The 16,236-nt window shown below is 43.5% G+C and overlaps 1 protein-coding gene across 2 annotated transcripts in view; it reads right to left on the minus strand.

Annotated features, from left to right (window-relative positions):
- The window catches only part of LOC147609540 (uncharacterized), a 61,063-nt gene extending 45,114 nt beyond the window's left edge, over window positions 1–15,949 (minus strand). Inside the window, exons 1-5 of one of the 2 annotated variants that reach the window (XM_086787410.1) lie at window positions 14,911–15,949; window positions 14,478–14,790; window positions 7,982–8,128; window positions 7,796–7,884; window positions 7,617–7,709 (exon numbers count right to left, since the gene is read on the minus strand). In XM_086787410.1, the coding sequence (XP_086643536.1) occupies window positions 7,617–7,709; window positions 7,796–7,884; window positions 7,982–8,128; window positions 14,478–14,790; window positions 14,911–15,509 (1,241 nt within the window). In that variant the 5' untranslated portion in view covers window positions 15,510–15,949. The remainder of the gene's footprint in view (window positions 1–7,616; window positions 7,710–7,795; window positions 7,885–7,981; window positions 8,129–14,477; window positions 14,791–14,910) is intronic. The other variant, XM_086787411.1, reaches the window with a different exon arrangement.
- Between the last annotated feature and the right edge of the window lie 287 nt (window positions 15,950–16,236).

Consider the following 16,236-nt stretch of genomic DNA (forward strand, 5'->3'; position numbering starts at 1 on the left):
ATTTCCACTAACAAAGTGTGAACATTTCCAACAATCCCCCTGTAGTGGTAATGTGGTATGTACAAAGATTTATGCAGCCTTAAAGCTGCTGAATATGCCTCTCCACCAAAGCTGGTCGATGAATCTTCGTGAGAAGATCTCTGATTTCAACCAACCTTGGTTTTGCCTCTATCTTTAACAGCAAATGCTTGATAACTACCATGAGTGTTAAGTCATATTAACTCCAGTCTACTCCTCTTGCAACAATAATCCCACCAGCTCATCAAAGGTAATAGGATTAGCACCTCCTCTCATAGAGAGATTCAGAGAGAGGTGACAACCAAGATATGAGGGAGGCATTAAGTTCAGAGTGGTGGTGACGACATGCCTATTCGGAATTACCACATCAATGTTTAGCACTTGCTCCCTTAAGTCTTTTACCTTAAGATGCTCAGTCATAGAGTTGCCCTCATCCATTGAGAGAGTATCTAATTGTCGCTTTAAATAGGCAACTCGAGCTTCATTCCAAGTCTGATACATAGACTCCAAGGTGTCCCAAGCCTTCTTGGCTATCCTACAAGATTGAATGTGGGAAATAATACTACTCCTCATTAAGCGTTATAAGTGACATAGCTTGTGCACCTCTAGAATCCCATCTTCGTTGTTCTGGAGTAGGAGCAGGAGGAGGAACAAGTGCTATAGGATCTCTTCCAGCTACCACTTGAGCTGCCATAGCTTGACCTCGAGGAGTGGTTGATTGGAGAATGGGTGGCCTAGTGTCATCACCTCACACAGTGCAATGATGATGTGGTGGCAATGATACATGGCAGGTCGTGGACAGCAGGCCGACGACCTATATTGGCCGACCAGTAGCATTGGTGCATATATGTGTGTGTGTGTGTGTGTGTGTGTGTGTGTGTGTGTGTGTGTGTGTGTGAGGTTGCGCTCCTCGGCCGCCGAAGACCTGCTCGCCTGCTCCGTCGACCTGCTCGCCTGCTCCCTCGACCTGCTCGCCCCTTTTGGGTGAGCACGTGTGGTGAGGTGCTTGTCCCTGGACTGTATCGGGCTTCACTCCTGGACTGTGTCGGCCTTGCAGTAATCTACGCGACCTTCTGAGGGTTCCCGGATGCACTTTTTTCTCATCGCCAATCTGCTCTTCTTCCTCTCTTCCGCGACCTGTGCGCGTGTATAGGAGTGTGTGTGTGTGTGTGTGTGTGTGTGTGTGTGCGCGTGTGTGTCTGTGCCTCGCTACAGGTCAATTTTTTCCCTTCTGTGTAAGTCGCTTCAAGTCTCTGTTTTTCCCCTCCTTGTAAGATTGTATTCCAATAGCGCTGTCCCCCTTTTTTTCTGATCTGTGTCTTCCTGCTGAATCGAATAGTCTCGATGGCAGAAACAAGCAAGTATTATGTCAAGAGAGCTCTTTCTCCTGAACCTAAAAGACAATCAAGGGAATCTCTGCCCCTCATAGCTCCTTCATCTGAAGATGCTTCCTATGTGTTTGACATGTTGAATGAGGATTTTCAACAAAGTAGAAGAGAATGGATACTTCCTGCTCCGAAACTCACTTACAAGATGAAGTTGCCTTCTCTTGTGCATCCTCTGAAGAAGCTCTCTCAAACTGCAGTCATCATCTTTTTTCCAGGTAAAATACCCTCGGCTAATGATGTGGGACAATGGGTGAATTCTCTCCTAGGTGGATGCTATGTAAAAGGAGTCTATTTTGCCTCCAGAGGATTTTATGAAGTTCATCTCTTGGATGCATTGACAAAACAAAAGATGCTGGAAATGTCCCCTTTATTTTTTGGTCGTCAAATGGTGCACATCATGCCTTGGTCTCCTAATAAGGATTATTAGAATCTCATCAAACATCACTGCCCTGTATGGGTTGAAGTCGTTGATTTCCCAGATTACATGAGAACAGAGCTTCCAGGCTTAGCGATGACATTGGGACAAGTGATCTGTCCCCCTCGTCCCACAGGTAACAAAAATCATTTTTGCATCTTATGGGATACTGATAGACCAACCCCCTCTTCTATTGCAGTTGAGATTGAGGGTGTTAATTTGGGAAAGAAATATTTCACTTTGAAATGGGGCATTTTTGCTGGAGCTTGTTTCTCTTGTCACAAGTTCGGGCATCTAGCTTCTGAGTGTCCCTCAATCCTTCATCCGCCTCCTCCAGCTGCTATTCCTCCGCCATCTAATAAAGGAGGTCAAAAGACTTATGTGGAAAAGACTGAAGCTAAAGGAGCAAAGCCTTCAGTTCATACAGGGAACCAAGCCAATTTAGCCCAAAACAAGGATAAAGGAAAAAGCAAGCTAGTGGAAAATAATTCATCTTCTCACGAGGGTTGGCAGAATGCAAAGAAGACGGTGCCTCTCAAACAAAGACCTCTCCAATCTCGCAATTGGGATGCTTCTGCTCCATCTCCTGGCCAACCTTCTACCTCTTCGGACAGCCCCATCTCAAAGGCATGGGTCAATGCAGTTAAGAAGGGTATTCCACTTTGTGAAGAAGATGATTTAGTCAGGGAATTGGATTCTGAGGGTCAGCAAGACCCTGTGGCAATGGCAGAGGCTTGATGCCTCCCTTTCTCTTTGAGGACTGCTCATCTTTTGTACATATTTTCATGCGTACTTCTCTTAAATGTTTTTCTTATAATATACAGGGCCTCTGCAATCAACATAAATGGAGGCTCCTATGGCATTATATAAATAATACTCATCCAGATGTTGTGTGTCTGCAAGAGCATAATCAGCATTCTTTTGCTGGCCAGCATGGGTTCTTTTCAGGCTATGATATATTTTATGCAGGATCTGGACAATTCTCTGGGCTGTGCATTTTAGCCAGACATGATCTGCAGCCCTGTGTAGCATATAATGATCCTTGTGGCCGATGGATGATTATCCAATGCATGATCAATGGAGAGATTTTTGAAATAGGCTCCTTGTATGCCTCTCAAATTTCAGCCTCCAGAGCTCAAATGTGGGACTCCATAAACCAATATCCTTGGTCTTCAAATGCTCTACTTTGTGGTGATTTTAATAATTCTCCTCACTGGAAGGACAATACCACACATAAATCCCATATGCTTCCCTCTGAAATCCAGCGATGGGAACATATGACTTCTTCTCTTCATACTGCAGATTTATGGACAGCAACTCACCCTTCGGTTTTGGGATTCACATATCATCATAATGCTTTTACAGAATATTGGGCCAGGCTTGATAAATGGTATCTTATTCATGCTCAGCAATATGATGATTATACATGTCAAATGTGGACTGATTATTCTCAACAACTATCTGATCATACTCCACTCTGGCTCAACCTTTCTTTTGGTATGCCTCTGGATGATATTCAGCTCTCTTTAGGTCAGACATCTGCAGGTTAATCAATTATATCTTTCTCATGAAAAATTCCAGCAAATGATCAGACTGGCTTGTAAGCCACTGTTATCTCATGCTGAGGAGGATCTGGATTTTGCTTGGAACTCTTTTGTACATCGTATTCAAAATGTCATTAAGGAATATGGAAGATGGTACATGGCAGAAACCAGACAACATATCCAGTGGGCAAAATCATACAAGCAGTCCTTGGTACAGATTAGCCATCAAAGGTCTCTTTCTGCTTCTGAACAGAATTCATTGTCTTGTGCTTCTTCCATAATTGATGCTAATGATAAACGCAAGCTTTCCAAATGGCAGACAAGGGCTAGAGTTAAACCTATGCTAGATAAGGGCTGCTCCTCGAAATCTTTCTTTCGAAACTTACACACGTACAGACAAAGTCAATCCATGAGAGTCAGGAAACCGGATGGTCTTTGGACCTAGACTTTATCGCAGCTAGAAAAACAATGTCTGGATCATTTTCGGCTTCTTTTTTCTCTACCATCTTCTTCTACATCTCAGGCTGCATTGGCTCGGAGCAGATTTATTGAGCTTGTTTCTCCTATTGTTTCTTTGCAAAAAGCTTCAATGCTGGAAATGTCCTTTTCAGATACAGAATTGGATGAAGCCCTCAAGCATTTGGGTAAACATAAATCCCCAGGTTGGGATGGTTTGACGGTTGAATTTTTTGTAGCCTTCTGGGCTGAATTGAAGGGTCCAATCTTGAAGCTCGTTAATGTAGCCTGGCAGCATCAACATCTTCCCTCAGCCTGGAAGCATGGTCTGGTTAAGCTTCTGCCCAAAAAACCTCTGGGTGAGACAATGGATGACTGGAGGCCTATCACTTTGATGCCTGTTATATATAAACTTATTGCTAAAATGTTGGTACACCGGATAAAGGATATCCTTCATGATGGACTTCATCCCAGGCAATATGGTTTTGTTCCAAGAAGGCATATACATGATAATATCTCCAATACTCTCATTGCAATGGAATATGCAAAATACTCTGCTCAAGATGTCTTGGTCATGCAGGTGGATGTGGCAAAGGCATTTGATACGGTGCAGTGGGATTATGTTTCTCAAATCATGTCTAAACTTGGTTTTGGGCCAAAGTTAGTTAATGTCATATATTGGCTTTACTCAGATTCCACTGCTCAATGCTTTATAGGGAAACATTTGTCTGAGTCTTGGACTCTAGAACGATCAGTTCGACAGGGATGCCCTCTCAGTGCTCTGTTCTATGCTATTGCTTCGCATCCTTTGCTTCTTTACATGGATCATCTGGTTGATACTAGACAGTTAGAGGGGCTTCAGAGTTCTGGTTCACGGCCTTTCATTGCACAGGCTTATGCAGATGATTCATTCTTCATGCCAAAGAACAGTCCTTTGGAGCTTCGTCTATTGAAGGATACTCTTTCAGATTTTGGGTTGGCAGCTGGTTTAAAAATTAATTTTCAAAAATCAAAACTCTTACCTCTCAAGCATTGTGACTGGCATGCTATCCTGTGGCCCGGCCAGATAATTTATCCGGAAAGCATAGTAAGACACTTGGGCTATCCCATTGGCTGGAAAATCAGAAATAAGCAACAAATATCTTGGGTGCTAAACAAAATTAAGGACAAATTAGAATATTGAAAGATCTCCACTTGGCCATTACATGTACGGCTTCGAATTGTTCAGTCCATTGTTCTGGCTTATGTCCAATTCTACCTTCCTCTCTTACATTGGTCATCTCGAGATCTTTCTTCTTTTATGTCTCAAGCCATGGAGATTTTTTGGAAAACTAAGCTTCATAAAAAGGCTTTAAGGTTGCTCAAAATGGACCTGCTTTGCTCGCCAAAAATGCATGGTGGTTTGAATATTATAAACATCAAATTTCATGTGCTGGCAAGAAAGATCACTATGCTCAAAACCTTTTTTCAACAAGAGCAGCCTTGGTCTATCATGTTGGCAATTTTGTGTGGTCGGATGCGCACAAATGCTTATGGTCGTTGGTTGGTTGATCCATCGGAAGTAGTACTTGGCAAATTTCAAGGTAAAATCCCTGGTTGTCCATTTTCTACTTCCTTGATTCAGGATTGGAAGAAAGTGCTCTCTCGCATCAAATGGTCTCCCCATCCTGCTTCTATAGCTTCCTCGCTTCGAATGGAAAGCATACATTGGAGTGCTGTTTTTTACTCTCCCCTTGCTGTACAACAACCAATCAGAGCTTACAATCTTATGAAATTGGACATCCGGTTCATTGACGACGTAGTGGATACTAGAGGGCAAATTCTTTCTTTTCCGGCAGCACAAGCTTGGGATGCATCATAGATCTATATGGAAAGCTATTGCAGATCTCTTACACACTTTCATTCCGATTCCAACATTGGATGTAAGAGACAGGCTTCAAGATTGGCATCTTCAGTCTTCAAGTTCAAGATTATCCTCTCAATCTTTGCATCTATTGACTTCTATACAGGCTTATCGATTGATATTACCTCCTCCATGGATTGCTCAGCATGCTAATTCTCTTTGGCATCTGGATAAGTCTTTAGCTTGGTGGAAAGCAAAACTGACATTGATATGGAAGTTGAAAATGCCATTGAAACAGAGACTCTTTCTCTGGAGATGCATTGTCGGTATTTTTCCAGTGGGAGTGAAATTGGCTCAAGAAGATTTGGATGTTTCTTGTGTTCAGCTTTTCTTTTACTGTTTCTGATGGATAGGGCATAGGCTCTTTTCTTGAGCACTGCCCTGATCTTGCATAGAACTTTTTTACAGCTGTTTTTAAGTTTCTAGGGTTCAGACATCCTCTTGATGTCAAACCCTTTTGTACATTTATGATATAATACAATTTCAACTGGTTTTACAAAAAAAGTGTGTGTGTGTGTGTGTGTGGGGATATTCAAATCAGCATAATCATCTGCTTTTCTTAGCGTTGGACTTCACAGAACGTTTCTTGTACGCAAAGTGCTCGCGATGAGTGTACCGGTCACAGGGCTGCAGTTGACGTTTTCACTCAGCCATATCCATTGTACTAGAGATTCAGCAGTATTACTTCTTTCTTGTACATAATACAGACAGTAGTTTGAGACTCTTGTGTTTGTTGTGTGTGATTCCATTGCACTCTTCTTTCTATCTCTGAAAACTCTAGCGTATATGCACAAGTGTTCTACATAACAGCATCTCCAATACAAAAACCTTAACCAGCAGCCAACTTGTGATGCACACTTCAAATGCTACTTGGGGTTGTCTGTTGTTAAGCAAATTCTTGTATTTCTTCAATTCATTGTGATTGGCTATAACTGTGTGGACTTGATGCTAGAGCAATGTCCCTACCTAGTGTCTTGTGGCAAAAAAAAAAAACACTCCCACTGGAGGGCAGCCAATCCAGTGTAATTTCTACTTTTGCACCAACTTTTTCTGCACTGTTGCATATTAACTTCTAATATCCACTTGATTGGTTTAAAGTGAATCATTTGATCTCAAGAGACAATGACTTTTACAGTTACAATGGTAAACAAGAATTTCGGATAAGACACCAATAACTATATGGCATGAAAAGGAAAGACACACATAGACAAATAATGTTTTTATAAAAAGTCCCAAATAATTGAGCTGGTCAGCCAGCCATCACAAATAATCATACATGACAGATTTTGAATATGAAGAATACTCGACATGTAATTATCTGGTGAAATGCAAGGATATGGAAAAAAAAGTTTCACTTGGTAAGGGATGAGCAGTATTACAAGCAAACCATGACAAGATTTCCTATATTTTTCCCAAAGTGTAAGCATCTCTTCAAGAGAGATTCTTACCAATTCTGTCATGACAGCATACATGTGAAGTGAACACTTCCAGGGCTAGAATGGTGAGGTAATGTTGGCATGAAAGATTGTACTCAGGCAACGTGAAGACTAAAGGCATCAAAGAATTACCCCATCATAAATGAGCAATGGGTTTAATGTTACCACCAGACTAGGGGGAAACTTTAGTCAAGTACAGACAACTGCACATTCAGCGCATTATGCAAGCTTCAAGAGTCACCACTATTTGTCAAATATTTAAGCTGAAGCTACGGCATTGTTGAGCAGCCAAGTGTGAAAACCCTCACAAGTATCACACACACAAGTGCACGACTGCACAACAGGCATACAGCAGGCAAAGATATCAGCATGCCTCACAGCCATGGTCATGATTGATGAACATGAAACTTACAGGAGGAGTGACGAGGCTGAAGGGGTTCAAATTTGTCAACATACCGTGATAATTTCGAGCGAAGCATGTAGCGAAGGTATACATCAGTTCCATAAGACTGAATTCCCATATACTTGCACATGCTAACAAGCCTTGGCCTATCATTTGTACACAACAAACAGGTTAGGATCCATTTGTGTGCAATCAAACAATTGGAACTGTCATAAATAAAACTTTAAATAACCTGCTTATGTTGTCCAGGGTGAGCTCGTCATTAAACAATCTAGCAAAACCTATGATGTCATCATTCAAGACTCTCTCTCCATGGCGTACCTGTTATGATGTTCATTACATAAACCCCAGAAATCATCATAAAGTAGTGTCAAAGCTCAATCAAACACATTCAAGAAATCAGATGCTAGAAACATACTTTGTTCATGAACTCATCAAGATCCTCAGCAGTCCTCTGAATAGCTCCACTTCGTGTTGTCTTGATCTCCTTGGCCATTTCCTTGACTGTGTCTTGTAAGAACTTAGCATACTGTATTCTTGCATTTAATCTACGTTTTAGTGCCTCCTGTATAAAGCAAAAAAAATAAACAAATGTAACAAATGCTTGCACCATTTGGTAAATCCTGGTTTGGGAAGTTTTCAACGGCACAAAAATTGAAAACAAGAGCAAGCCAGCTTCAATTGCCCAGTCTCAAAGAATTGCTCAGCCTAAAAGACTCAGTATCATTGTAGCTTGTTTTAACTGTCATGTTAATGCTAATAATACTCTCTAGATTGTTATGACTGGCAAGAAAAACTTGCATTCAACAATGCCGTACCCACCCGCAGGAAATTTAACAATGTTGTACCCGCTAGCTGGTAAACTGAACTCGAGATATTTACAAGCTGTCATTAAAATCTCAAAACTATTTTAGTATCAAACAACCAAAAGAGCATAAATGCACAACACGCACACAAGAAAAGGCTACCATGCTTGCAAAAACAGCATGGCAGCTAGCAATCTTTTTTTTTTTAAGGATAAAACACACTATAGGACCACCACTGAGTGATTGGCCAGCTCAGAGTGTCATCACACCAACTTGAGATTGAGGCAGGTAGGGCAGCACGGATCCCCAGAGCAGAGAGGATATGCAGACTATGCCAGGAGGAGGTTGAGAGTGAGGAACATTATGTATGCAGATGCAGAGCATATAGTGTCATAAGAGAGAGATACACCACCATCTTCGGTGGACATCCCTCACTCCACCAGATCATGGAGTCCGCAGACCAGCGCAGATTTGGCCAGTTCTTGCTAGACACAGCGCCACAGAGAGACACTGCTACGGACTGATACCACAGAGAGAGGTGGGCGACAGCTCCAGCTCACTGATTTCTTCCAGAGATCTATCCCAGTGCCTATTCTGACACAGGAGGGGGTTACACTTCAGCGCGCTACGGACCTCCGAGCCAGACGGAGGAGCGGCTAGCTCACTTACACTCACACCCGAAGATCATGCTCCGAGGTATTTTTGCCTCGCCATCGCCTATGTATCACATATTACACCCCCATTATGGCACTGGTTGGAGCTAGACAGATCTGCATTGCATTCTTGTATACCCTAGGCATATAGGTTGCATACTGAGCCTCTATCACACCCCCCCACTAGCTGAATACTTTCATACTTTATTTCATGTTCATTTTGTCCTTTTTTTTTTGGACATCCAGAAGACATTGATTTGTCGCATAGGTCGAGTTCGGCCTCTAGTAGACGTTAATACAGCTTTCTTTATTTCTCTCCGCTACATTGTGCTATCGTCACGAACCAAGGTGCTGAATATTCATCATCAAAGTATAATCATGTCTACAAGCTTCCGCATGTGTTACACGGACACTCCGCCTACCCACAGTGGCAAGTGATCACCATTATGCGGTCAATCTTGCTAGAGTATAAATGTGGAACTATGCGATCGAACGGTGCCTAGGCTGGAGGTCCAAATTCAAGACTACCCGAAGGCTTTGGACATCCACATCATGAACCTTGACAAAGTGGACGTGATCTTCGGAATGTCCTGGTTTTTTTATAAGAGCGAGACAATAATGTTACATTATCAATTTCATAGGCTCTCAGTTGTTCATGATAATAAACTATAGGTAATGTCTCCCGTGGATTTTGGAATGTAAACTCAACTCAGGCTTGTGCCAAGGATATATACGAACTCTTTTTGATCCAAATTCTGAGTCACTTTATTGTTTTCGTAATCTTTTCATTTTGAAATTTTTGTTAAGATCATTAGCTTGTGAATGTAATTCTATCTCAAATACTGAACTTTCTAAAGAACAACAAATTTGGATGATATTTTAAAAGAGTTTTCGTGATGTATTTTTGAGCGAGTTACCTGATGGTCCACCACCCAAGAGGGGCATTGATCATGCGATTGAGCTATTGCCCGGTATAATCCCATCTCCCAGCAACCTTATCGGTTTAGCCCCAGAAGAAGGAAGACGAGATGGCACATGCTAAAGCTCTAGGAGTCTTCTTTCAGCCCTAAACACTATCCTGGAACAACCTAATGCAAAACACAAGCAAGAAAGATGGAGGGAAGAGAAAGATGTGTGAGGGCAAAAGGACAAAAGGACCAGATGTACGAGAGATCAGAGCAAATCAACACAGCATGAAATGGGTGACTGAGTGTATATATATATATGATGGTGAGTGAAAATATGTACAAGAGGCCCTCTAATGTGAGGAGACTCTGAGTAGAAGACCAATACGGTCGGTGATGACGGCTCACGTTGATGTGAGACAAAGGCACTCCATGAGGTGGTTGCTCGCGTCGGTGGATGCAAAGGCACTCCGAGGTGGTAGTGGGCAACGGAAGGTGAAGTCATGATGATGTTGATGATGATGCTAAAGTGATGAGATTAATCTATATATAGTAAGGGGAGCTTCTCGTCGGCCCAACAAAAGGACAGTCGGTCGGCAGAGCAAGACCTAAAAAACATGAATAAAACCTAAAAAATCCAAAATAATCCCCTTTTTAGGGCTAGATAAAATGCCAATAAAGGGACCATGAGAGAAGATGAAGGATACCAAGGTCCCATACTAAGAAAAGGACGAAAGGACCAGATGTACGAGAGATCAGAGCAAATCTACACAGCATGAAATGGGTGAGTGAGTGTATATATAATGGTGAGTGAAAACATGTATAAGAGGCCCTCTGATGTGAGATGACTCTGTGAAAAAGACCAGTGCAAAAGCAAAGACGATGTCGGAGCTAGAGCACAGTCGATGACGAAGGCTCGCGTTGATGTGAGGCAAAGGCACTCCGAGAGGTGGTCGGTGTCGAAGGCTCGCGTCGGTGGATGCAGAGACACTCCAAGGTGGTAGTGGGAAGCGGAAGGTGAAGTGTTGCAGGCTCTGGTGACAAGGGTGCTGCGATACCTGAAGGGTGATGAAGAGCAGAGAGGGCCGCAATCCCAAGTGGTGCAGGCTCTGGTGACGAGGGTGCTACAATACCTAAGTGGTGGTGAGGAGCAGAGAGGGCTGCCGTCCCGAGTGGTGAAAGTGGTGCAAGCTCTGGTGACGAGGGTGCTACAATACCTAAGTGGTGGTGAGGAGCAGAGAGGGCTGCCGTCCCGAGTGGTGAAAGTGGTGCAAGCTCTAGTGACAAGGGTGCTTCAATACCTGAGTGAGAAGTGAGGAGCAGAGAGGGCTACCGTCCCAAGTGGTGTCGATGGTGAAGATAAGTAGAGAGGGCTGCCATCCCAATGATGTGAGATGGTGAGCAGAGAGGGCTGTTGTCCCAAGGTAAACTATAGAAGAAAAACGATGATGTACTATAGCAGAGAATGGACTACTATCCCAAGGTAAACTGTAGAAGAAAAACGATGATGTACTGTGCTGCTGTCCCAAGGTAAACTATAAAAGAAAAATGATGATGTACTCTATGTGGCAGACAGGGCAGCTGTACCCATGAACTGAAGATAGAACGCTGGTGTGCACTGTGTAGCAGAGAGGGTTGTTGTCCCCATGAACTGAAGATAAAACATTGGTGTACTCCATGGGCACAAGCTCCTCCCACGTGATGGTGCTAAGCCTGCCACTGGTAATCAAAGAGGAGTAAAATGCTGAGGACTGAGAGGGCAAATGCGACAACAACGTTATGGCCATGTCCTTTGACGATATCTCCTTCCCAGCTTGGAGAACTTCTTGTTAAAGAGCCTGCAACTTGTTTCCGCATCGTCGACGACTTTGCAGGGCTCATAACCCGCATCTGTACTTCCAAGGAAATCCTCTTCATGGGCAATACCCTGTTGTAAAGAGAAGCCAAATGCTGCCATATACCTCTGGCCAGCGTTATATGCTTGATATGATTGATTACCTGCGGTGTGCAGTTGAGGAAGATAAATGAACGGACCCTAGCGTTGACACGATCCCACAACTGTGCCTGTGCCTCCCGGTCCTTTTACGGATCGACGGTAACTCCCCTTCCTCTACTTCCGGCCGTGGAACCCCAACAATGATGAAATCAGCAAGGTCGTAAGACTCCAAAATAGATTCCATCATAACCTTCCATATGCCGCAGTTGTTCCCGTCCAACTGACGGTCCACCGGGAACGTGGGGAGTGTAGGGATCTTCACATGCCTCTCGGCCATCTCTAACAAATCTGCCATTGCGGGGATGTACTTTGAAAAAGGGTAGGTGGGTGGGAACAAAGAAGAACTTACACCTGTGCTGCAAGTGGCTGTCCAGCAAATCAGCCCGCCGTCCTCTTGCTTCTCCTCTTCCCGAACAATCCACCAATCGGCAACACAACAGTCCCTCCCTTGCTCACACAAATCCCAAGAACTATCAAGAGCCTAGGGCTCTGATACCATGTCAGAATACGCAGCGGAGATGATGACAAAATCTGGAAACACTACAGCAAGTGCAGAAAATAGACAGCAATGGAGAGAGAGGCGTATAACTCTACTATATATACACAAGATCTCGGAATAACGATACAAAAGTGGCAAGGGCTGTGGGGCCATTTTATATGGCCCCCAAGTGGCAGTCGGCCTGCTCCAAAGGCAGCCGACAGGACCATATACCCCACGACCAGCAGAAAGCACCAGTCGGCCAGCTATCCCAAGTCGGCCAGCAACTGAAAAAGGTCCACGATCTGTCCAAGACAGTCGGCCACCTCCAGCATAAACAGATGCAATCAGCCAGCATCAAAGGTCCACCTGCCACCACAGGACTGCCCCCCAAGCCACATAAAAATGGGAAAAATATGGGAAAAAATACGGGGAGTAAGGAAAAATGAGAACAACACCTACAAGGGCGGGCACACCCACAACAAAGGCCCTAGTGTCTACATGAAGACAGGAGATGACTCCTAATAGTCGGCCCAATAAAGGGGCAGTCGGCCAGCAACACAAGACATAAAAATCAAAAATAACGAAGTAAAATCTAGAAAAATCCCCTTGTTAGGGCTGGATAAAATACCATTTTCACACCCCCCTCTCAAGCTAAAAAGGGGACCATGAGAGAAGAAGAGAAAATTTGAAGGATGCCACGGTCCCACACTAACACTGTGGCAGAGGGAATGTATCCCCCTCTAGAATAAAAGTCTGATAAAGTCAGAGAGGAAGATTGTGATGGCAAAGGTGGTGAAGATGGGGTGATGCAGATGGGATGATCGTCTCCCAAAGTAAGATCTTGAACAAGGCTCTCCTCAGAGTAAGAAGTCCCATTCCCTACGTGGTCCAGATTAAAGTTTGGAGAATCAACTTCTGGTGAGAAAAATTGGTCCTCCAGGAACGCAGGTAGACGATCCATGATGTGTGCTCTCGAGGTCTTCAATCCCTTTGCTCACGATAGCTCTAATACCATGTGAGGGGAAAAAGACGAGGGGAAAAAGACGAAAGGACCAGATGTACGACAGATCACAGCAAAACAACACAACATGAAATGGGCGAGTGAGTGTATATATGATGGTGAGTGAAAAAATGTACAAGAGGCCCTCTGATGTGAGGAGACTCTGAGTAGAAGACCAGTGCAGAAGCAAAGACATTGTCAGAGCTGAAGCACGGTCGGTGGCGAAGGCTCTCGTTGATGTGAGGCAAAGGCACTCCATGAGGTGGTCGGTGTCGAAGGCTCACGTCAGTGGATGCAGAGGCACTCCAAGGTGGTAATGGGCAACGGAAGGTGAAGCGATGATGATGCTAAAGTGATGAGACTAATCTATAAACTATATATAGTAAGGGGGGCTGCTGGTCGGTCCAACAAAAGGGCAGTCAGCCAGCAGCACGACCTAAAAAACATGAATAAAACCTTAAAAATCCAAAATAATCCCCTTTTTAGGGCTGGATAAAATGTTATTTTCACACAAGAGATAGCTGAGTTTCAATATATTCATATAGTACAAAAAGGTGTACATCATGGCAAGCCATAGGCTGCCCCACCTAGTCTAAATCTAGTCTAATGACCCTACTCCCTAAAGGAGTGAGTGACAACCAATGAGCAAGTGTGCCTTATATAGGCCCTGGCAATCCCTTATGAGAATTGCCTAGCATCTCTAATTAGCATTAAAATACCGTGTAAACAAGCACACTTTCGCATCCGCATGTACCAACAAAAGCCTTGTGGCAAACAAAAGCAGGAAAAAATAGCAAACTGTGGAAGTTGCAGTCAAGTATCTAAAGTGATTGACTGTGACAAAGAAGAGACAAAAGAGCTATTTTTGAACAAGCACTGCTTGTACAGAAAAGGTCCAATTCAAGTTCTGCTCACGCATGTAAAACAATTAGGTTGGATGAGGAGGTCTCTATAAGTAGGGTGCTACAGCTCTAGCCCCATGAATTTTCATTTCTTCAAACAAATTGAAAGTGTTTATTTCAATTACTTCATTGTACAGAAATATACAAACAAGGAATGCTTTCAAGAATTACCTGTTCTTTCATTTTGTCTTGAAATGTGGAAGGAAGCATGTTGGGAAACATCTTCAAAAACACTGGTAGTAAAAACTCCATGAAGGGAACAATGACAAAGACTGCAAAAGGAACTAGGCGAAAGATATCAGCTGTTGTCCTGGTAAGCTGTTCCCGTTCCCTCCGTGTGAGACGCTTCCCGCTTGCAAGCTTAAGCAGCAGCCTGGACGAGATTCTAGAATCTTTCCAGAGAAGCTTTGTCCCCAGCCAATAATGCTTAAGAGTATCCCTTATCTCTTCTTTCCAGTGCCCCAACTTCTTAGCCCAGTCCTCCCTAAAAGACAAGACAGGTAAAGAAGACTTAGAGCTTTCAAAATGCAAAATGAATGCAGCAAACTTCAAAGATAATGAGGTATATATAGAAACAGACCAAAGCCTGGTTAACCTTGCATACCTGCTCATTGAGGCAACATTTCTCAAAAATGGACCAATTTCAAGCATTCCACTCCATATTGTCTTCAAAAAGCTCACCCCTTTCTTCTGCATTTCCTGAACTTTCTTTGCCCTGGCTTTGGCCGAGCTTAATCCTACCACTGCCTGATCACATTCTTCAGGCGAAGTTTCCCGCTTCTTTGGCTTCTTGTCTTCTTCTTGATTGGTATCATCATCATGGTATTGCATAGCACTAGATGCAGCTGATGCTGCTGTGGATGCATGACGAACAATCATGTTCATCTGCAAGCTTCTAAATGGCGAGGTGAAGACTACTCCAACAAGAGGGGTTCTCTCTGCCTTTGCCTCATTGCAATCAACTGAAACTAATCCTTGCCAAACCCTAATCCCACAGTCTGTGAAAGCCCCGCGGCTAGAAAAGCTTCTGGCATCTATATCCTTCTCACAGTTTCCGTCAGATACATGCTGAAACTCTGGTAAGACGGTAGAACCGGATGTGTTTGCACATGGTGGGAGGATTCTGTGACCGCTTTCTGCGAAGTTCTGGCCTAGCCGCCAGGAAATCCTTCTGCGTGCGACCGAAAGCTGCCTGTAAGCCATGACTATACGTTCTGCTGGACTTCAGTCATCACAAAATTTCATTCTGCCATAGCGTTTCCGATCGTCTGAAGAATTGCAAGATGATGAAACAAACTGTTGCTGGAAAAAAAACTCTGCTGCAAGGGCAAAGAAGGGGCTTCACAGAAGAGGCAACAGAAGCATATCAACAAGCGGTGCGACGTTTCAACAGGATTTTCTGGGATCAAAGCACAAGGAAACAGCTCCGTTGAAACGTGATTGGAGTCAAAGAAAGGAAGATTTGCCTGCGAAATCCAGAATACGAAGGGTTTGAGCAGAAGAAGCTATGGTGGCGAAACGTGATGAAACAGAGAGTAGGTAGTAGAAAACAGGCGAGGGTTTAAGGAGGCTCTCTTTTTTGACTCGGGAGGTTTTAGGCAAAACTTAAAACCTTTACGTGTGATTAATTTAATTCGCATTACACGGTGGGGTGGGTAGGGTATTAGATAACCTTAAGACAAAGCACAGAGACGCTATATAGAGGATAGAGATAGATTAGAAAGAGGTCAGTCAAGGGTTTTTGAACCATTATGAAGTGATTTATGGGGCTTTTGGAACCATCCTTACATGAGTATTTTTGGAGCCATTGTGAGGTGATTCATGGGATTGAATGGAAACTAGTCTTGGGTACTTTAGGAAATTGTGAGATGGTCCTTAGGGAAATTTAACACGGAGAAATAAATGACAATATTAGAGGGCACTATGAAAA

This window comes from Cibotium barometz, chromosome 51 (genome assembly GCF_041138505.1).
Source record: "Cibotium barometz isolate CiBa-2024 chromosome 51, ASM4113850v1, whole genome shotgun sequence".
Lineage (NCBI taxonomy): Eukaryota > Viridiplantae > Streptophyta > Polypodiopsida > Cyatheales > Cibotiaceae > Cibotium > Cibotium barometz.